Source organism: Anopheles gambiae, chromosome 3 (assembly GCF_943734735.2).
Source record: "Anopheles gambiae chromosome 3, idAnoGambNW_F1_1, whole genome shotgun sequence".
In the NCBI taxonomy this organism is placed as follows: Eukaryota; Metazoa; Arthropoda; class Insecta; order Diptera; family Culicidae; genus Anopheles; species Anopheles gambiae.
Window position 1 is genome coordinate 10744854 of NC_064602.1, and position 22990 is coordinate 10767843.

Consider the following 22990-nt stretch of genomic DNA (forward strand, 5'->3'; position numbering starts at 1 on the left):
TTGTCTGTTTTCTAACACCAAAAAACTATAATTTCATGTCATTTTTTCAATCAATTTTGCATCATTTATCAAAACAGTGCTTTCTTGCAAAGGCAAAACCAACGATTTCCAAACTTCTAAGCATCTCTGCCTGTGTGCTTAGTGATGTTTATCATGTTGCATACATTTAGGCTGTTTTATATTTTACATAGCGTATCGCAATTTTCAAGCAACTATTCTGGACAGCTTGAAGATAAACGAATGGAAAGTGCTATATTTTATTGATTTATTTCAAAAATAATACCTAAAAACGTGTCTCTATTTTACCTTTATTCATAACTTCATAGTCATCATAGCTCGAAACATATTAGGCAAAACATTAAACTCACATTTACATTTTCAACAGCAACATCTATCCATCAATGGCAACAGTTTATTAAGACGACTCTTTGGTTTTTACTACAAAATACATTTCAATTTTTATCACAAAGTGCATCTCAACACAAACGCATTTTTGTTACAAAAAAAACAGACGCAAAACAATACGCTACCAAAATCTCTCCGGGTGCACACGAGCACACCCACACCTGCAAACGAAACCACAATCATCCAGAGATCACAGATACAGCTTGTGATGTATATGCAGCATTCTTAAAAACTCCTGTCGCCGACGTTCGCTGCCCTTCCGTCACGGTGTGGCACGCATCGGGGTCCGGTGGATTATGTTTGGCCTGCGACGGATTTGGCTGCCCTGCCGCCCCGCTTACTTGCCGAACCCTTTCTTCGTCTTCTTCTTCTCCAGCACGATGATCTCATCGGCAACGTTATAAATGTCTGACACAGTCTGCAAATAAAGAGTGGAACAATAACGAAAAAGGGTCACCGCACATAAAACATGCACCACATCACATTTCGATCCACCATCGCCGGCAGCTGAATTGGCTGAATTGTGATGGCAGTGATTAATTCTCAAACATCCCAAACTCACACACCCACACGCCCACTTACATCTGCCTCCTTGAGCTTGGTAATCTTCGGGTCCTCGTTCCGCACCTGCCGCGCCTTCTTCTTTTCCATCAGCGTTTTGTCCAGCTCCTCCCGTAGCCGTGCCTCTTCGGCCGCTTCCAGCTCCGCCTCGGTCAGCTCCTGCTGCTCCAGCTGCTGCTCCAGCGCATCGACCTCAGCAGCCACCTCCTCATCGTCCCCTGCGTTCGCATCGTTTGGCTGCTCCACCAACGCCTCGTCCACTGGCGCCTGGTCCGAATCCTGCTCCGCTTCCGATTCGTCGCCCGAATCCTTGCTCGCCCCTTTGCCCACCTTGATCGCGATCGACGTCTCCAGATCTTCGGGCGTGTCGGCATTGTTCATCGAGATGTAGCCCTCCTCCGGCGAGGAAGACTCCTGGTACTCGTGCACCTCGTTCTGTCGCTGCATCGGTCGCTGCTTGCGAGCGCCCCGTCGATGCCGCCGTCGATCCCCCTTCCCGCCTTCCATCTCCATCCCCAGCCCGGACCGCTCGTCCTTCATGTCGAAGTCGCGCTTCTGTATCGTCCGGCCCAGCTCTTCCCGCTGCTGCATCAGCATCGACCGCAGGTTCATGTCGCGCGACGGGCCCTTCTTCGTCTTCATCCGCAGCAGGTTCAGCGAGCGATCGTTTTCCTCGATCATGTACAGCTTTTCCTGCTCGAGCAGTGCCTCGCGCTTGGTGCGCCGTTCGATCTCGCGCTCGCGGCTCTGCTCCTCCATCTGCTGCCGTTCCCGCTCCCAGCGGTGGCCCTGTTTTATCAAACGTTCCGCATTTTTCTCACGGATAGTTTTCAGCTAGCAAACAAAGGGTGAGAAAAGAGAGAGAGAGAAACATGAGAAACTTAACCCATTTATTGTTTTTTTACGCACTGCCCCGCGACACAACGGCTTACCTTTTCCCGCTTGTTCAGGATGTTGACGTTCGTTTTCTGGTTCACCAGAAAGACCGAGCTGGTCATCTCCTCCGGTATGCTGTCGCCCGCACCGGACAGGATCAGGTTACGCTCACGCTCGATTTCTTTCGCCTTTGAAGAAAATGGTACCAGTAGTGTACGGTGCGGAATGAAATGAGAAAAACAAAAAAATGTCCCACACCAAGCGGAACGAGTTTAGTGGAAAGCAAAACACAATCAACCAAGTGGCCGACGGACGCTATATGAGATCTTAGATGTCCCTTTTTGATCTGCGCTTCTTATATCCCCGCCCCCCGGGTAACATCTTTCAGGTTAGTTACACTGCACTGTTCTTTCTTCCTTTCCTAATAACAAGCCAACCAAAACACCTTTCGCTTACCAGCACGATACTGTGCAGTGGAATTAAAGACCGGGGACAGTTTTCCAGGCTATACTTGCCGTCCAGGATCAGTTGCTTCTGCCGTTGCCATTCTCGGTGCTGAGGTGGATTGGAAATGTGTCCAGCCAGTTTTCATTATTGCATTTTTTTTTTCGATTCATGTGCATGTGGGTGATGATGAAGGGCGAACGATGCAGCAGCCAGGTGACCACAGATGTGCGTTCCAGATGTGTGTGTTGAAGGTATGTGTTTGTGTGCACCATGCAGTGTGTTGTGCCGGGATGATTGTTATGAGTTTCGCAGGAGGTGAAATAAATAATGGCAGAAGAAAGAGTTATGAATGATTTGATTTTGAGCTGGCTAGGTGAAGAAATGATAAAATATAGCGATCGGTCAAGCTTATCGCGATGGGATGTGAAATATATTGGCGATGAAAATGCAATACACCTTACTAAAGTTATTGCTCATGAATTTTGATGCAAAATGTACACCAATACTATGAACTACTGTAAGTTTATATTGATTTAAATACTGAGAACACAAACAAGCGGATTATATTAAGCGCTCTTCATTCTTCGATTAGCTTTCTGCTGCTCTTAAATCTATTAGTACATTACAGCTTCCTTGAATTAATTACTGAGTAGAAGATTCTTGAAACGTACTCAAAGCTCATAATGTACTTCGTAAACGATTTTAAACCGTACTTCGCACACCTCCCCATGTTATACAAGCCATTCAGTTTTATAAATAAACACTTAGCGAAATGAATACATGCAATCAAACTACTGGAAATTAAATAGCTACAATTATGACTGCTTCAATCTTTCATGATGAAAAAGAGATTCAAAATTGATGAGTTTCATGTGAATAATAGCTATCGGAAAACTTCAGAAAACTCCATATTCTACGCATGGAGACGCCTAGTCGTCTGTACCTTTCGCATTAGAAAAATATCCTTCAATTGCCCACAAGTGCAGTTTCGTTCACCTACTCCAGTCAGCATTTTTGCATCAGCATTCGAGCTACATATCGATGCCACGGGAATGCTATCATTTTACAGCACCAAGGTTTACCAATTCACTTCATCTGCAAAGTGTAATGCACTGCTCCCCCGCTGCTACCACATTTAACGCCCCGCACCAGAAGACGACCATCGAGACCATTCAGGCAACCTACTCAGCTCGCTCGCTAATCTTGAAATATCTGGCATGAATGTCACGGGGCCGTGGAAGCATCGGCAAGCGTCCTGTCGCGTGTGCGCGCCTCAAACTGCAGTCACGTATGCAAGGCGCCCAAGAGTTCATTGCAAGGATCAGGGGGTACGCGCGCTTTACTTTTATTATCCACACAACAGAAAGAGAGAGATAGAAAGCAAAAGAGAAGTAGAGAGCCTTTCAAAAAAAGCCAGGAATAGAGACAACAACTCACAAAAGACAAAAAGATCCAAAGTCGTAAGAAACGTACCATTCTTCATCAACTTTGCGCTCACGACGATGGGCGTGCGTGCGTGCGTGCGGATGTCCTTTATCCGACACACTTCGGTCGTAAAGTGTGTTCGCTTCGGGAGTATAAAATTTGCGACGACGAACACAGATTACCATTATGATAATCACATTAAATGCCACATTAGCCATTTCCTGCGGACTGACTGGGATGCAGCAGTACGGGACCAGTAGCTTACGGAGGCTCAATTCAAGCCCGTAGCACGTAGCTTGCAGATGGAATCAAAACCGACAAGTTCTTCGGTCCTACCCGCCTCCAGAAAATTCCCGAAAGCAAAATCAAATCCTTAAACATGCTCCTCTGTGCTCCTAAGGTACACTCAAAAGTACACTCAAAAGCATTCCACAAGTAAGTGGAGAGTTATCGATTGACGTCCAACAAGTCTAGACGTGGGTAATAGTACCTCTCCCCCGGTTTTGTGACTACTTTAGGCTAGAAGTAAAGATTCAAATGCTTAATGTTTTACGATGCTTTTGTGCCTTAGAGGCACATTATTTTAACATCCAAAAATATACGATGCTACCTCTAAATATAGTCACAAAATTGTGTAACGATAACTATCGCTTGATTGTAGAAAATTGAGGTCAAACCGTTATCGGTAGCTTAGGGCAGTCTTACGGCTTGATATCCCAACATTCCTTGGGCCGAAAATGTCAACCATTTCTGTTTTGAATGTCAACCAAGCAAAGGAAATGAAAACATCTCCTGCTACACACCTCGTGAGAGAATGCACGGCAATGCAGAACCTTGCTCGATGTCAAAAGCCGACTTTTTCCCCAAAAAAACATTGAACATCAGGTGAACTCTGACCATGGACCAATTTCGGGGCGGGAGTTGGTTTGGTTGGGTGCTCTTCTCTACCAACACCCAGAGGCCCAATAGGGGGATGGTTGCAAACGATGTTATCGACAGTATATTAGTGCTAAACGCTTATCACCTTTTTTACTATCGATCTCCTCGGCCCCTACCGATAAGCACGCTGCTGTTCCTCCTCCCTGCGAACCGAATGTGCATCGATGCCGAGAGCACAGTTTAACATTCATTCGATGGCAACAACATTGGCAAAGTAAAACACACCAAACAAACAGAAAGCGGAGCTCCAAGCAGACCAAGCGAGCACATGGCCTTTGGAGGCGAACTCATCGAATGCGAGCAGGGGCATGGGCACTGCCGGTGTCGGAAAGGGTCTTGTCAAAAGGGAGATGGTGCTCTTTTGTCATGATATGCTTGCGTGTGAATGTGGATCAATGTGTGTGGCTGTGTGTGTGTGTGACGTTTGTGTACTTTGCCGTGTGCCAGGTATCGCTCACAAACGGTTATCGATTTCACAAGCACACACACACACACACCCTTGCCGTGCACATACCATCGAACTGGCAGGTGTATGGACAACTCAACGGAACGCTCCGTACTTGGAGAGGTTGTACTCTGATCGGATCCACTTTCCAAGATGTGGTTTTAGGCGATAATCGACACAAACCAGTATTTTTGTTTAAAGATCATTATCAAAATCAAAGATCAAGATTCTATTTCTTCAGGAGATATTGTATCTTGTTGTGGAAAAGTTGTTGAAATTGGAACTGCTCTCGGAAAAATTGAAACGGCTTGCAGCTATTCTTGGAGAAGATAAACGAAAATTTGCCCGATCCAGCTTCTGGTTACATGGAAACCCTCAAATTCCTGAATGTTACATTCAACCGCAACAATCAAATGCTCGGCGAAAATCAAACAATCCGCCCAACATAATCAGGAACGAATTTTAATTGCATGCTCGTAAAATGCTCCAAGACAACATCCCCGCACAAACGGGCATGAATGTAGGCAAACCTTTGCGAAAGGACTGCGAAATGAGCTATGCGTGCATGGACGGTACGGTTGTTCCGAGACGTGAAACTCGTAAATTTACTTCGATGCGACGTGTTTTCCCTCATAATTAAACGTAATTTGTAATTTTAGGCATCACACCGTGGGTTTCCCGAACACAATTAATGACGCAGCGGTGCTGCTGCTACTAATGAGCACCAACCGGCAACACAGTACCAAAACTAAACCACAATAACAAAACGGTCGTTCGATCGAATGTGCGTTAGAAGCTCCACAAAAAGGTATCCCTCATTAGCGCAAATGGCCCGGTCAAACGTTGATGTGCACAAAGGCGACCCCAGAGTCCCAGGGTCCTCACTTACCTCCCGTTCGCTGATGCGCTTCTCCAGCGTGACATTGTAGTCCTCCTGGATGCGGCGCTGCAGCTCCTGCATGTATTTGCGATCCGTCAGCCGGACCACATTTGTTCCCATCAACTTCTCCAGTTGTGCGGTTACTCTCGGCAGGTTCACACTGTAACGAAATGGAGCGAAACGCGGGATGCGTGATGGGTTAGAACGGTACACCGAAACGGCCTTTGAAGCGACACATCACAATCACAGACAGAAGAGATGATGTCCTTTAGATGACTTCTTATACTACTGCCACTGCCACAAACACTGTTACGGTGACCACAGTGTTCACTTACAAACGAAGAATTGCTGGACACCTGCACAGCAAAGGCGTTTGGGTAAGGATGAAACACCGGCTACCGGCAGCTAAGGCGTATCACTCAATCCCGGAAGCGTTTGTTCCCGTCCGTTGGCGTACGAAGGCGCTAGCTGACTGGTGGTACGTGTGGCAGCCCTCTGCACGGCATGGAAGTGAGCCACGAAACAGCAAGTACGCTCCGTGCTTAGTGTAGACCTAGGTAAAGGTACTGCTGTATTTGCTACCCCTTTTTTCTTGGCCATCGAGAGCTCTCGAATGCACACAACAACGCGAGCTCGAAAAATCGAATATTGCTGCTTTTACCTCCCCCCAAAAAAAAGCAACGAAAACTCAGCGTGACAGCCAATCGTGCTATTGACATTCCCAGGCACACCGAACAGGGTTGAGAGTGCGGAGGCTTCGATTTATGTTTTGCTTTCACTGTGCCCCAACAATCGCTCCCCACAATCGGGCATTGCCGAAAACAAAAGAGCACAGCACGAGCGAGCATGGCACTGAAAAACGAACATAGGAGGCCGTGTATGATCCGAAACCTGGGGCCGAATGCGCACGTGGGCTTTCCTTTTTTTTTGGCAAAACATAACCTCGAAGCTTCTGTGCGTCCACGTGGTGGGCCGGGTGAAAACAAAATACTGGCATTGAGGAAAGACACACAAAAGCAAAGAGGGGGTGGCACTGGTAACGCTAACTAGCATTGAATTGGAGAAGGGAAGAGCATTGGTGAGCCGGAATGGACGGTTAAAGAGTTGCTGAGGGCTGCTCGTTTTTAAGGGAAAAGGATGGTGGTGGGATGGACGGAACACACGGCAACGACCAGCCCTAATGCCGGTTGATGCCAGGCCGGCCACACCGACAGCAGGCAACGCAATAACAATAATAATCGTGATCATATTTTTACGAGACGCCATAAAATGGTGGATTTGCTGAACCGTTAAGCGGTGTGGATGTGACCGTGCCATCGGCTGGCTCTTCCCATGCTGTTGTGCGTCGTCTTTTAAGCAAATTGTTGCAAAAACAGATGATATTTGTAATGTTTGTGCAAAAAGAGCAAAGCAAACTCATGGCACAAGAAAACCAAATCGATTGTAGACACTATTTATTTAATGTAGTTTTCAAACCATTGACATTTGAATTCACTTATACACACAAACATTCAACATTCACAACATACACAACTAGAGTTGAAATACCCTTACATTTATTGTAAGAAAAGATTCGTTTTGCCCAAAACTCTAAATCGCCTAAAAATATGCAATTTGCCTTACAAAAACTCTAAGTTTTCATACGATGCGGCTAAAATCAGACATAAAGAAATACTTAAATCAGTATTTAAAGAATCTATGATGATTCTTTATCCATTTCTATCTATAACTAGCTAAATCTGCAAAAAGAATCATAAAAAAGTTTTAGTAAACACATAATAAAAGCAAATAATCGACATTTATGAGCAATATCAATATTATACTTGGAAAATATCTCTCAGTTATTGTACACTGTGTCCCATTCCTCTTTAGACAAGGTTCTAATTATTGCACAAATATATCACACCGGCTTTGCAAACAGAGTGGCGGTGGCTGAGAGCCAACAGAACACTGATAGCACACGGGCAAACCTTGCGTGAAAGTGAACTGACCTCCGCTCACAAGCAACCGGCAGCAACAATAACAACAAACGCAGTGTGTACACAAAGCAGCACCCACAACGACCAACGCTCCGATCACGACTGGAAAACAAATTAAAATTAAACCCAACCGGTGGAACCGCTACCAGCTCTGGCCGCCTAGCAACAGCATGTCCACCCGGCAAATGGCTTCCTTCCTTCCACATCCATTTTTATCTAGCAAGGAAGAAAAATACTACGCCTATTCCGTTCAATTAATGCAACGGAACGAATGCCGTAGCCGGTTAGTGATACGCAAACCGAAACGCAAAGGTCATGGGTACTGGAGCTGGCGACTCAAGGGTTCAAGGGGTGGAAGGAAGGATTAACCCACGGAACGACCGTGGTACAAGGCTCTCCGGGGCGAATGTAAAGCGATCGAATTCCACCAAGCACCTTTGCATGGCCTTCGTCTGCTCGCGGTCTACCATCCGGCCTGGTAACGATTTTCCACCGCGAACCTGGAAGCCAACAACTCAACAATCGGCGCACTGGCTACTGGTGCAATCGGGACAATCGAACCGTATACATCACATATAAATAGAACTGGACAAAAATCGAATATCGAATCAGCGAGCGTACATAAAATTGATAAACACACCAGCGAGAGCGCCGGCAAACGGAAAACGAATGGTTTCGATCGAGCCAATGGAACGCCATCGAGACGACACTCTCGCCCAAACAGTGCTCCAGCTAAAACGATTTCCAGAACGGCTCGTTATCCTTGGAACGGGGAGCAGCGCGGCACGAGGTAAGAGGCTTCGACCAAAGGATGCATAAAATATTGTTCAAACAGTTCTAGCTAGACGAAACCTCGCGCACCCACACTCGGAAGCTCGCTGTCGATTGTCGTCGCGGACGGCACACGGATTGAGACATTGCCCAGTGTCTGCGATGGCTGGTGGACATGGTGGTCTTGTGGAGGTGCAATGTAAAGCGTGCCGGTGGCAACTTTCCACTGAACCATACATAAAACAGTGCAACCAGGAATACACCCTTCAACAATATTCGGGAAAAAAAATACTGAGAAAGCTTTTCACATCGCCCAGGACACACTTTACATTCTCCGTACATACGATTTAAGGCTTGAGCTGCCATTGTGCCATGCTCGACTGTGTTGCGATATGCTGCTGTCATTTTTCTAGCAGCACGAAAACGTTGGCATTAGACATTCCACACGCTCGTACCATGCCCTGGTGCTGCCTACGTCACGTCATTCTGTGGCTGTGGCTTCGGTTGCACACGACATGTGAATGGGGGCAGCTGTTGCACAAGGGATATTTTCGGTCGGTGCACTCAGATTGCTCGCGGCAATCGAAAACGGATGTGCACTGTTCATATTGTGTATGGGTGCTGCTACTACCAGCTGCCATCATTAGCGAGTGTGATTTTAGCATGCGATATGTGCAACCATAGCAGAAATGTAATTATAATCATAACCATTCTTTAGTGGTGAGCATGGCAGGGCGGTGTTCGGTCGTACCTTGCTTACGGAGGAAGTACACGTGAAAAATTACAACAAATGCTCATATTGTTGCACAGATTTGCAATCACCCGATTCGCCGTACATCTACTACTACGTTCAGTGTATGACCAAGTTGTCGTAACAGTGAAAAGCGCCTAAATGTATGTAAAATAGTTGCTCTATTTTAAGCCTGCACGCAAACTCCTATAAGATATGATACGCCTAAATGTATGCAAAATATCGTTTATTTCCCATGCCGCAACATGCTTAAAAAAAATGTTCTAAATAGCTTTAGATCAGCGAAGAAATCCCAATGAGAAAAAATAATATATGAAATTCAAATGCTCCAACAGGAAACTAATCAATTATACCACCTGCGCAGTTTAATTCTATGAATGCAATATTTTAATGTTGTTTTATCTGTTCCCTACGCAAATCTTGTGTCATGTTTTTATCATTGCTACGGGCATTATTTGCACCTGTCACTTCAATCCCCCTGTGTATCATTAGCAACAAGTGAATGGAACAAAATGAATTCCATCCGATGGCTGCTAAACGCTTTTCTTTCGACAACGATCAATTGCGTAGGTGAACATACAACCAGCCGGAGGACTGTTAACCGCTGTTAACCTAACGAAACATTCCACTAAAAAGGACAAACAAAAAAGCCAGATAAAGCCAATTCCTTCCCCGAGGAAATATTCACCATCAAGAAAGAAACGAGCGGCAACGACAGAGAGAGAGATAGGGTGGCAAAAAAGCCAATTTATTTTCATCAACACCCGCGTCTAGAGGTGTAGAAAGAAATGTCCCAACCGCCCTGTCACCAGCCACCCTTGCATGTAGTGCTTCAGTGCAGCGGAGTTTATGATTTTACTTCCGGCTTTGGTGGTTTTTAATTAAAAATTGCATCCGTCCGCGCAGCCAGCAACGTGCAGCGAGCGTATCGTTATCATACGATTTAGGTCACGCTGGATTAGTGTTATGGCATGCAGGACTCGAGGTGAAAGCAACACATAAAAAGGTGTGCAAAAGACTCAATTCAATTTAGAGAAATTATAATTTTCTGTTCGCAAGTAAATTATCATCCAGCTGCACGCTTCATGATGAAATGTGTGCTTCCATTTGTCGTGTTTGCCCTGCTCATACAGCGCACTCTGATTTATCTGATTTTATTTTTATAATGCACCTCGGGCTCGTTTGCAGGACCTTGCATAACAGAAATAAATATGTAAGCTTTCATCAATTTCATTGCCCGAGGATAAGAAATATTTTTTTACGATCCTTTGAAAAGCATCCCTTTTTGCCGCTTCCCTCCAGCCTCGAATGCGCTTACGAAGCTCACCAAGCTAATTAATTAATTTCTGGTACGCTACTTTGTAGGTGAACCTCGGAGTTGAGGAAAGAATGTACCGTTGCGACAGTAATACAATATTTGCGAACGTAGAAACTAGTCTGACCAATTGAAAAGTTGGTGCGTTAGAGTGAATCCCACGCAAAACCCAACCAGCACGAAGTTTAATAAAGTGTCAAACTATCCAAAACAGTAAACTTTGCTCCCAACACGACTCCTCGCCCCGGCTTGGAGGTCGTTTTCCAGAGATACAAAAATAACTATTTTATTCCACGATCATAAATACTTCATACAACATCCTAGTCTCAACACTCACTCCTGACGTCTCGTTGGCTTCACCGCAAAATTACACTCGCAGAAGGTGAAGTCCTCTTCGAGCATCATCTTCTCCAGCTGGGTTTTCGGACCGTTTGCTTTCTTCATTTTTGAGCTCGAATCGTTTCGTACAGTTCACCTATTTGACACTTTATCACATAATTTGATCCAATCGCTTTGTCAACGGGATATAGCTGCTTCAATTAATACACACAAACACACACTCACAACACACAGGAAGTTCTCAACGCAATCCAGTGGCTAGAAGCAGAGCCACTTCATGAGCTAACACCGATTCAGTTCGAATGTCATTTTGAAGATGACTCCACACACTCACAACGCGCGTTCATCTCACAACAGAGCGATCTCACCACAAAGCCACGTAATCAAAACCACGGCTACGGCCACCATCCCTCCCAAAGCGTTATCAATTAGTGCTTCAGGTGGTTGACATTATATGACGGGCGGTTTGCTTTCACAATGGCTGAAAGCCCGATGAAAGGGTGTCACCCACTCAGCTGGTCAGCTCGATAAGCGCCGACAGTGGATAGTGGGACGGCTTTCCAAAGGCAACACAAAGGACACACGCGCGCACCACGTCCAAACGACCAGAAGCGTAGTGCTAAACTGTCAAAACCCAAATTTTTGCCACCATCCGAGCGAAACCATTGACGCCTCGTTTTTTCTCACCTCGTTTACAGGAACACGTACACACACACACACACATACATCCCCAGAGCTCAAACCTCAAAAGCCCTAGACCCTAGCGAAGGTTCCCATTCCCTCGATTGCAATGGCCATGCCGTGCTGATGGGTAGTTGACGTGAGGAAAACTAATTCAACACCGCAACAAGGCAACAAAAAGGCCTGAGCAACAACAACAAAAAAGTCAAAAAACATTCCTCGGGCTCGGCGACGAAATAAATAAAATATCCTTTCGGTCGTCGGTAGACGGCCAAGGCACACGAAAGGAAGGACACCCTTACGAAACAAAACAAACAAACAGAAGAAGAGCGCTCCGCGTGCTAAAGAAACGGCACGGGAAATCGCGCACAATAAAACGAGCCTCGTCGAGTTCTGGGATTGCGTTTGGGGGTTGTAGGGCTTGTAAGAGCTGTGCGGGACGAGTGGTAAAAGGCAATACATATCGCATGCGAAACTGGTCGCTAGAAGGAGCGGGATAAAAAGGAACAGAACAACAACACGGCGAACAGAATCAATTTGGCAGGTTCTCCTTTTGCTCAGGGGTTTGGCAGAATTTGTTTCGTGAGGAACTCGACGCTTAATGGGTCACACGAAAGCGTTTGCCCGTTCCGTTTCGCTATGAGAGGGTCCCTTGCTGATAATCTAAGCCCGCTAAGCGTGCTAGACCAACAACTCTCTGGGTCTCGGTGTCCTGTGGAGTTCCCGCCACCTTTGGGCCCACGAAATCGAGCAACGGGGGAAGTGAAGATAACAAAGTATCTAGCGCCCCTATTTCAAGGGCAGGCAGGCATGGAGGACGAGTTCCACCCACCCACAACGCAAGCCAAAAACCAGGTGAGCTAAATGTGCACGGTTAAAAGGAATAAACAAGACATAAATTCACTTTTCGCCTAGTAGCGCTGGTGCTGGACGAAGTTGTCGTGCTTTCCGCTTTGGAGGCTTCCTTCGGGAGTTACAGTGGATGGGAGGTTTGTGGTAGTGTTATATCGGGCAGCTTACCCCCTAAAGAGGTGCCGAACATCAGCTCGATGAGGTGCCGCTCCTGATTTATGACAGTTTGACACAATAAAATAAAGCAACCTCGGCGGCGTCGACGACGTAACGACGTAATCAAGGTCAAGAGTGGGCAAGCGTACATTGAGGTTCGGGTTGTTGCCTTGGTCCCGGGTACTGGTATTAGTTTTATCAAATAACCTACGGAATGTTTCAAAACTGTTTCTCTTCTTGTCGTTGTGAACTTTAAAGTTCTACCTTCAAGGATTGAGGCGCACATTTCAGTGTCAATATCAACAGTAGCCGAGTAGCCCAAGTCTGATTAAATTGTTTCATTTGACTTGCCAACTTTGTGCCGGCAAAAGTCCAATGATAACATTGAAGCTGCATTATCATTGTCTGTTCGTTTGTTGGAAAAGTACATTCTATTCCAATCCAACCTAATGCTGTTCATTGCAAGCCACACCCCACGCACGTGGTCGCCCGTAGGTAAATCCGCTGGCTTTAGGCTTTTCGCTTTGGTACACACTGGGTACCTACCTCCGGGTGACTGCTTGTACACCGCCCACTGTCGGGGCAATAAACACACGCACAGCCAGTGAAATCCCACCACCACCAGCAATGCAACATTGTGCCGGCATCGGAGTGGTAGCCCCACTCCGGGGAGAATACAGTTACGATCGAATCAAATCAATCACGAACAGCAAACTACAAGCTTTTATGCCCGTAAGCTCCCGCCGACCGGAACTTAGCAGTGTAATCAGCGATGGATACCGCACACGCACGGCAAGCTCCTCGACCACAGCTCGCTAGTGCCAAGGACGTAGAGGCTTTAAGATTCCTGCAGGTGGCACACGGTGTATCGATTGGCCGCCCCGACACCACAGGACAGGTAGGATAATGCGCTGGGCTCAAAACTTTGACCACGTATTACGCGTCCAACTCCACCAACATCAAACTCAGCAAAGCGGCAAGCTTACTCCGGGGCATCAATAAATCCAATTTCCGTCATCGACATGTCAAAACTTAATCCTGTCACCGCGCCACCACGTCTCCGGGCGATGCCTAGTGCCATGCTTGACAGGGTACATGGCTCATTTGGTCGATTTTTTTTGCCAGCCAAGTATAATTTACAGGTTGCTGAGGAAAGTTTGCTTTATTTCTACTTCACACGAATGGCCGCAAAATTGGGGAAAAGTTTGTAACAACCTCTTCTGTCCATTTGGTGTTGAAGTAAAGGCCTTTAAGATGATTTGAAACAAGAATGCCTTAAGAAAGGTGATAATGAAGTTATAGCATGTCATTCAAGGTTTTATGACGTATTATTTGGTGTCAGATGACAAGATTAAAGATTCACAATTGTCATTTCGCCACAATTTCGTTCTACCGAATCACATTGAAATCAGAGAGCATAAAAATTTCCATGATGGTAATAGTCATCAAACATTAATCTTAAAAGCAAGCAATGCATCAACTACCATCGAACCTCACTGGTGGAGATACAGTGGCCGGCAATATAAAGTGGCCACTACTTACAATTTTACACTTTTTACATTTTTTCCGTGAAAAATGAAGTTATTGTACTGCTTTATTTTTTGAAACATTGTTCGTGATATTCTTAAGAATGCACAGTACCATAGCATGACAAAAATAAGAAGTTTGCTTCAAGGAAAAATATTTTTTCCAAAATTGATCAAAATCACTGTGCCAAAATAAAGTGCCCACTTTATTCATTCTATTAAAAATATTTTTCTGAAGAAATATAACATCTAACTTATAATTTATATGCGTTTCTCTTGCATTCTTTGCATGTTCGAGGATCTTTGACATAATTTATTTTGTTTTATTTGCACATATTTGGCATTTGTTCTTCTTAGGAGTATTTCAGAGCTTTAACATATTTTGTTTTTCCTAATCACGTCATTCTCACCACATTTGCATCAAAATTTGCACACGAAATCTCGATAGGATTAAAGTTAAGTCTAAGTGGGAGCCATTAAACAAGATTTATTCGATTTGATTGAAAAAAATAATTAAAAAATTCTTCGTGTATAACTTGAGTCGCTTCCGGTTGTAACATCAATTTATTTACTAACTCCGTATTTTTCACAGAAAAAAGATAAATTCACACAGGATGCTTATATAAGTATTAGCTTTCATTATGCCATCGATTCAAACCATGCTCCCCACTTCTCGTATGGAAATCCCTTCCCTGGTCATCACATTGCACTCTTCATACATATTGGTTTGTTGGATCGCGTCTAGATATTTTTGAACATCAGTTCTAATTTGGACTCATCTGTCCAAATATCAGTTTTTCGACAATCTTACGATATATCTGCATGTTCTTGATCATATTGAAGCTAATTGGCTTTGTTAGTCTTGCTGTAGCTCGGGCGAGGAACTTGAAGGACGCCACTTCTAACGAGCAGTAAATTACGAAAATTGGAATGTGATAGCTAGGGGGTTTTTATCTTTAGGAGTAGCGGGAAAACTGGTGTGAATCGAAAGTACAACTATGGTTTATACCTTTTTTAGCATTCTTCATCAATACTTTTGGATATTTCTTTAAAAAAAATGGGGTTTGAAAACTAAAAACATGTTCCTACAGGCTAACATCTCAACACACACAATCAATACAAAAAACATTTCTCAACTAGTATCGTATAAAACACCTTGCATGTCCTCCATGAAGTCTAAATCTTGGTTCCATCGAGAATTTGTGGCAGATTCTATGTGCGAAGGTGGATAAAACTGGTGTCACAAACAAATAAACTTAAATTTTAAGCTCTTGATAACGCTTGAGAAGAACCAGATGCAAAAACTAGATGCAGAACTAGATAAACCTTTAAAAATTAGAAAAAAAAAATACGCTAAAGAACCTCGAACATGTAAAGAATGCGAGAGGAACGCATAAAAAATTATAAGTTTGGTGTTATATTTGTTCAGAAAAATATTTTCTGTACAATGAATAAAGTGGGCACTTTATTTTGGCACAGTGATTTTGATCAATTTTGGAAAAAATATTTTTTCTTAAAGCAAACTTCTCATTTTTGTCATGCTATCGTACTGCGCATTCTTAAGCATATCACGAGCAATGTTTCAAAAAATAAAGCAGTACAATAACTTCATTTTTCACGGAAAAAATGTAAAAAATGTAAAATTGTAAGTAGTGGCCACTTTATGAACCCATGACGGACGTGTTGTTAAGTCGTGCGAGTTGACAACTGTATCACGAGACCGGCAATGATATGATGCAGAATTATATTCCGAATAATTCCGATCCAAACTGAAACACATAGGAATTTATAATTCCATGACCAATACCACGAATCCAGTTCAAACAGCCCAAGACAAAGAAATTGTACTACTCAAATAATAAACTAAGATCTATCCAAAACAGTGAAAGCGAGATTTTTTAATAAAAAAACATCATAAAATCAGTATATACTATTGGACAATAAAGTTTTTTTAATAACATACACACAATTTTATCGCCAGAATGTACGCCATATCCGCTCACTGTGCAGTACAAGTGAAGTCGAGCAGTGTGCTCGAAGCCGCTACTCGAATTTAGGGTTTATGGCAGCTGTACGTGTTTTATAGCACGCTACAGTGACGAACAACAATTGCTGTTGCAAAGCCAGGCATTTTTTTTTTTAAATTTTAGTATATTTTCAGTTCACCAACTAATTTTACTTAATTAATTCTATAACAAGCCGTTTAAATCAGCCATAAAAAGTTAATCAAAAAACGTATTGGAGTCATTGGATGAAAAAAACGTAAAAGAGTGTAGTCAAACAGTTCTGTACCATCGGCAGTCCAAACCATATTCACCTGTACTCGATCTTTGGTCCCAGGTACTCCACGGGCAGCACGTCCACGTCGTACAGCTGGCGAAGCTTCGACTTGCGGAAGCGCACCTTTTTGCGATTCGCTCCCGTCCGGCCCGTTCCCGCCGCCGTACCGCCAGTACCGCCCGGCCCCGTACCGTCCCCGTTGAAACCGCCGTCCTGGTCGGGCTGAATCAGCTGATTGCCGGTCGGGAAAATCGATGGCAAGCTGCCGGTTCTGCCGGGAAGTCCACTGAACCCATCGCTGCCGTAGCCAGCCGCATCACTGTCACTGTCGCAAAGAGCAATCGTCGTATAGGTAAATGGGGTTTGTATTGGTACAAGTGAAGCACTTTTTACTAGGAAGTGGTGCATAAGCAAGACGTGTTTATATTATATTTAGATTAATTAAAAATATATATTTCGAATATTTCGATTAATTAAAAATATACTATTGAATAATACTTATTTTATAACAAACACACAAAATTGCAGCAACAAGGGTAAGTTAATAATTACATAAATGTTAAGCAAACTAATCCATCTTTACATTGTCATGCAATAGCTCCATACTGGTATCACTCTGTCGAGCTCAATTACACTTAACCGATAAAGCAAGATAATTAAATGGCAGGAAGCAATCAGCGATGTGTACACTTCTACAAGCTTCCAAACGAAATCTCCAGTAATCCTTCAACCATGCGGCTGAAGAGCTTTAGTTAGCGCAAGTGATTGCAATCGCCAAATAGGTTGGCAGAAGCCGGCCTCTGTACGGCAATGTGCTGTATCGCCTTCGCAACTTGTTGCTATTTGCCGGTGGTATTGCCACTCAGCACCGAAGCCGGCAACCATCGAGCCGGCGTTCGTACGGATACAGGTACGACGTTCGTCTGCTTCTTCCAGCCAGAAAGCTCGCAGACGACGCATACATCTCACTTTATTGCGATTATCATACTCATAACATATCCGCACACTTAACGGCCCCAATATCTTCCAATGTCACGAAATATCGACAAAATATAGAAGAGCGGTGTGCGGTTGCCTGCAAGAGAAATTCACCTACCCAAACGTAAGAAGCTAGCAGGATGGTGGTGGTGGGCACTTGGTTGGCAACAATCATCCGAACGAAGCGTAATAATCTGCCTCAGTTGCCTGTCGCAGGGTAGGCCACAAACCCCGTCCCGCGCGCGAAGGAAAGTCAATCAAAACGGCTTGCCACCGGCGACAACGGGCGGGCGCCTTCTGAAGGACATTCTGACGATTCTGGCGCGTCCCGGGGAGAGACGGTACGCATACATCATACGGCATATGTATGATGTGCACCACACACCCACCCCCAACCGGAGGTCACACCAAATGGGGATTTTTTTGTGTATCTGCATTTGCATATTTTGCGCATTGTGTGGAGTCGTGAGGAAACCTGGCCAAGGCGCTAAACAGACACTGGTACAGGAACAGGGCGGGGAAAAAGAACCCGCCAGGATACTTTGCATACACTTTGAAGAGCAAACCGAGCAAGGATGAAAGTCGTCAGATGGATTGGATGGGTCTTACACGGTGTCTGTTTTATTTATTCCAGCCGTGAGTTGCGTGCTGATGGACATTTGATTATGCAGCGCACTAATACAAGGTACTTCAATGGGTGAGTTCAATAGTATGCTTAAGAAAAGACTTCACAAAGAAACGATTTACGCGAATCAACAACAATTTACTAAAGTTGCTAAATTTAAACTGTTTTCCGTTTGCCTCAACTCACGCACATCTCTCTTTCGAAAGGGTTGTGTCCCGAGCTCTGAAGTGCCTTCAGCTGCATCGCAATGACACACATATGCCGTTGGCAACCTTCGCAACGAAATATCGAACCGTCGCATCGTACTGCACCGCTCCTTCCGTCGCTGCACATGCACTTCCGAAACAGAATCGGCATGGCATGTTTTAGGTCAATGCTCCTGTTCGAGAGTGTGAGCCGTAAGTCCTTAATAATTTCAAACAGGCTATCAATATCAAGGGCGGATGGAAAGGGATGGAAACAGAATTGATGTGTGTTGTACGTGAGTGAGCTGCGCGACGGAGGAGTTGAGGTTGAAATATAAAATAAAATGTGATAAAAACATGTAAAACTATTTGATGAAAATGGAAAAAAATATTTGACAAAATCCATCAACCCAGTCAAAATTATAGCAAATTTCTTATTTGATTTAAACCTATAAGAAATATCCATCTGCTGCCTATCTCAAGCTAAACTTTGACGAATGACGACCAAACGTGTAAAGTGTCTTTCTCCAGTAACATTCTCTTCCGGTTCGGATTCATTCGCAGGAGTGATGGATGACACATTCCTCCTGTCCAAAGGCCGGAAATACATCACATTGCAACAACGCCATGCAAAACAAAAAAGAAGCTATTACTAAACACATACCAAAAGAAACTTCCTAAACTAAACATGCAACCAACGTTCCTCTTACCCCTGTCCGGCCGTTTTACGCACGCCAGCATACGCGGAAAGCCAACCCGCTACCTTCAGCGAGTCCTGCCCGCTCTGCTTCTGAGCTTCCCGGCCCAGCAGCTGATCGATCGTACCCCAAAAGCTGTTTGCATTCATCTTGAAACACCTCCAACAACGAACACACGCTAGGCTAGATTTTTCTGTCTGTCACCCATCAATCAACACGCAGGACACGAACGAATGCTCTCCCTTTCGCCATTAGCGTGGGTGCGTGGCCGCTCTCATTTCCTGGTATTCCTGTGTTCCGGTGGCGCTCGACGCGTACATTGACACTCAAAACCAACGTCAAACCGGGGGGGGGGGGGGGGGCGATGGGTATCAATAAATCATCGATAATTAATTTTCCAACCCGTCGTCCATTCACATTTCACAATCTGATGGAGACGCGTCGGGGCGGCTTTACCCAACCGGCGGTTCGGACGTGACGGTTCTTTGTTTGCGGGTGCGTGGTGATTGGTTTTATGGAAAAGCTTCCATCGTTACACAGCAGTACGGTGGACCGAGCAGGGTGTGAAGCACTCCCGATGGTAGGTTCTGTGCCGGTCAACATAGTTTCTACAGTTTGTGCCCATCAACAAGGGTCATTTACATGCGGAACGTGACCAGCAGCTTCTAGAACACTAACCACGGGGTTTATTTATAAAAATGGCACAAAACACCTTCTTTTTTCCTCTAAACCGCTCTACACTATATGATACAAAATCTGCACAACAACACTCCGTAGTTGGATGCACTCACAATGATCAATCGCCAAGAATTCAACCTAATTTTTCCATACACACTCCAAGCGCCCAAAAAGCTCGCAACACGAAACCGTCACACTTCACCGATTCACGGTGGCATCCAAACTGACGCTCGATCGAACGCTGTACCCCACGTTGTCGGTGGCGCCGGTGAGAAGAAAAGCTCCGACTGATTCCGGCTGTTGTTTTCCCACCCGTTCTCGCCCTCCCCCTCTTTTCCCCCTTATGCTTTGGCCCGTCAATTCGTGCGCCTCACCCCCAAAAGTCAAACACCGAGGCATACCGAGTTCAGGTGAATTTTCCACCAGGAGGAAAAACCCCAACGAAACACACGAGACAACCACACACCGCCAGTGCCGGTGGAGGCGCGGATGTGTAGTTTGCCCCGTAGCCTGCGAGACAAGCCGCGGAATACGGTAGAATAACGATTTCCAAAGCCAAAAAACGCAACCACGCGCTTCGTACCGCTTCAGGTTCGTAGCTTCGGGCGCGAGAACGGACGGAGCTTCGTCAACTGATGGCCGTAAAGTCGCCTCACTGTTTTACTACAGACTGCAATAGTTTTGTGAGTGGTTCTGTGTATGGGTAAGTAAACTGTTTAAGGAACATGATGATTTCACGTATGGGCGATAGAAAGTAAACAAGGTCGGCTTGGGATGGTAAAGCCGGGGCAATATGTGGCACGGGGAAAACACTTTACACACATGACTGCAGGGTATAAACCATCAAGGTGAACCTGCTAGGCTGGGGGAGCGTGTGTTCTTTGTGCTGAGGTGGACAAAGAAGAAGACGTTAAACAAATATTAGTGTTGGGTTTTGTAGGGTTTTGTTGAAATAACGCCTCAAACCACTTCATCGCGTGAACATATATTTATGATTTATGCATTTGCTCACATGTATTGCTTATCAGTTTCATGTTTTTACCTTTTCAAATCAGTTTGATGATATTTTGTTGATAAACTTAACAAATTTTTAACAAACTCTTTTAGTAAACTGTTTGATTTATAGAAGATTTAAACACAGTAGTAAATCATTGAAGTCTAAGAAACACAATCAATACACAATTATCGCTGTTACAGATTAAGTTAAAATTGTCAAAAATTCATTAAACTTTACACTGAAGTGATAAAATTAATAAATCAATAATCAAATAAAATAATTCAACTACGATTTGAACCAATTGTGATGATAACAGTGTTTTGTGCGACATTATGAACTGACAATGAATTTAAATATAAATACAATTTTATAATATATAATAAAGAGAAATAACCACCAAAATAATTCTCTAAATTACTTTTCATTGTTACGCTCTGAATAAAATAATGAAACTTACATAAAAAATTGACCCACCAACTTGTAACGCCCTTCTCATTTATGACCGATTACGAAGACCCCCAACACACCCGGATTGCGATGAAGTAAATAACGATGCCACTCTCAACAAGCCCTAGATTAGGGTAGGTGGAACAAATTAACTCTTCGGGCGTTACCATTTGCTCCAATGACTAGGACAATCCTCCAACGGTAGCTTTAATCAAGCTGTCAGTTCAGTCGGGTGTCCCACTTTTCCCTCGGGCGTCATTCCCTGGTATGAAAATCATGGAAAAGGATTGAACGGCAAATGACATGGACGTGGCAAGGCACGCAAGATAAGGAAAAAAGTCATAATGTAAAGAAAGCGACAAGGGATGTACCCGTGCAGGGTGTCACGCAATCGGTATTAACTTCGCTACGGTTGACTGCTCCACTTACTGGCAATTTCAGGAGGGAATGAAGGAACAAAAGGGCTCGCTTTCATACTGGCACATGAACTCCCGAAAGAGTTCACTGAATGTCTGCCGTAAACTTGCTACGGTCGTGGGACAGTGGGACAAGCAGGAACAGTGTTTGAAGTGACTGTATTTTCAAGCCATCCACGGCACAACGGCCACCCACGGGACGTACACGTAATCGTGGAAATCGTGCAGAACAAAAAATCACCCGTACTCACGCATAGATAACACTTGGCCGTTCCCACCAGCAATCCTTGGTGTCAATGTCATCGCCAACGATGTTCTGAAAACGGGGGGAAAAAATGATGGAAAACGGAGAAGCATCAGGTTATAAAGCACTGTATCACCACCATGCTGGATACGCCGGTTGATACAACAAATTTTACAACTTGTCGTTATTACCATATCGGTTCCACCCGCTCTTACCGAAGCGTCCATCACGCTCACTGTCAGTTTCGCTGTTGTTCTATTAAAACACACTGTAAGGCAAAGGGCACACCGAAGCAGTGTAGTGCAATGTTTCTCGGGTCCGTAAACACACTGTAATTTCCAGCCCAGCAGCAACAGACGACGAACCAACTGCACAAATTACTTTTACGCGCTAAATACCGCGACTACCGCTTCTTTCCAAGCCTGGGTACAACAAAAATTTGACATTTATGACACCCAGAGTGGAGCGGGTTTATTTATTATTATCACTCAATGTGTACTACGATCAAGCTACAGACGTTGGGTAGGCGACGGGACCGGCTTACTACGACTTCGCCCTCTCGCTCGTTCTCTTTGTGGATCGCATCCAAACCTTCTTTGCCTGTGTCACGGGTTGATCGGATCACTCAAATTAAGTGATCTGATTTGCAATGCCAATCGGTGGCGCTGAACAGCAATAGAGAGGGAAACGGGCGTACATTTGCGATGGATGGTTCGCTGTGAATGATGATGCATGGTAAATAAAAGGGTTGGGCAAAAGGTTGGATTTATGGTCAGTTAATTGGAAGTCTAGTGCTGGTGAACCGGCGGACCGCCGTAAAGATATGCACCATATTGATAAGTGATTTGTCAACCGTGAACCATTGGAATGGAGATCGGTTAGATTTATTGGTCTGAGTGCTACTTTTTGGGAAACAAATACCACTTAATCTGTGTTGTAGACTTGTTCTTACATCCGTTGTCTCTACAACAGAACTGTGAACCTGTCCAAACACAATAGATTAGAAGAGAATCATTTTTCATCATTTCATTCCATAAGCTGTGGAGGTTGCTGATCCACTATTATGCTGGTACCAATCTGAAAAGAGTAAATCT

General features: G+C 44.5%; 1 protein-coding gene across 5 annotated transcripts; it reads right to left on the reverse strand.

Moving 5' to 3' along the window:
• Nucleotides 1-392: 392 nt before the first annotated feature.
• LOC5668188 (trichohyalin) lies at nucleotides 393-22398 on the reverse strand. Of its 5 annotated transcripts, XM_061658353.1 has the most exons (8): nucleotides 22112-22398; nucleotides 21904-21968; nucleotides 16666-16953; nucleotides 5988-6138; nucleotides 2299-2397; nucleotides 1899-2030; nucleotides 988-1800; nucleotides 393-823 (listed from the first exon to the last, which is right to left on the reverse strand). In XM_061658353.1, exons 1-8 carry the CDS (start codon nucleotides 22121-22123, stop codon nucleotides 743-745), a joined length of 1641 nt encoding a protein of 546 aa, XP_061514337.1. In that variant the 5' UTR covers nucleotides 22124-22398; the 3' UTR covers nucleotides 393-742. The 5 variants fall into 5 exon arrangements, with proteins under 5 accessions (XP_061514337.1, XP_061514336.1, XP_061514338.1 ...); XM_061658352.1 differs by lacking the exons at nucleotides 21904-21968; nucleotides 22112-22398 and adding an exon at nucleotides 19127-19816; XM_061658354.1 differs by lacking the exons at nucleotides 2299-2397; nucleotides 21904-21968; nucleotides 22112-22398 and adding an exon at nucleotides 19127-19816.
• Nucleotides 22399-22990: the final 592 nt, after the last annotated feature.

What these genes read in the sequence shown, in the direction of transcription:
- LOC5668188 (XM_061658352.1), bottom strand. Translation starts at nt 19,263, where the DNA reads ATGAATGCAAACAGCTTTTGGGGTACGATCGATCAGCTGCTGGGCCGG. An exon ending in CGTAAAACGGCCGGACAGGG is followed by an intron (nt 16,954 to 19,126) that starts GTAAGAGGAACG and finishes TCTTTGCGACAG; the next exon opens with TGACAGTGATGCGGCTGGCT. An exon ending in CCAAGCTCAAGGAGGCAGAT is followed by an intron (nt 824 to 987) that starts GTAAGTGGGCGT and finishes CTTTATTTGCAG; the next exon opens with ACTGTGTCAGACATTTATAA.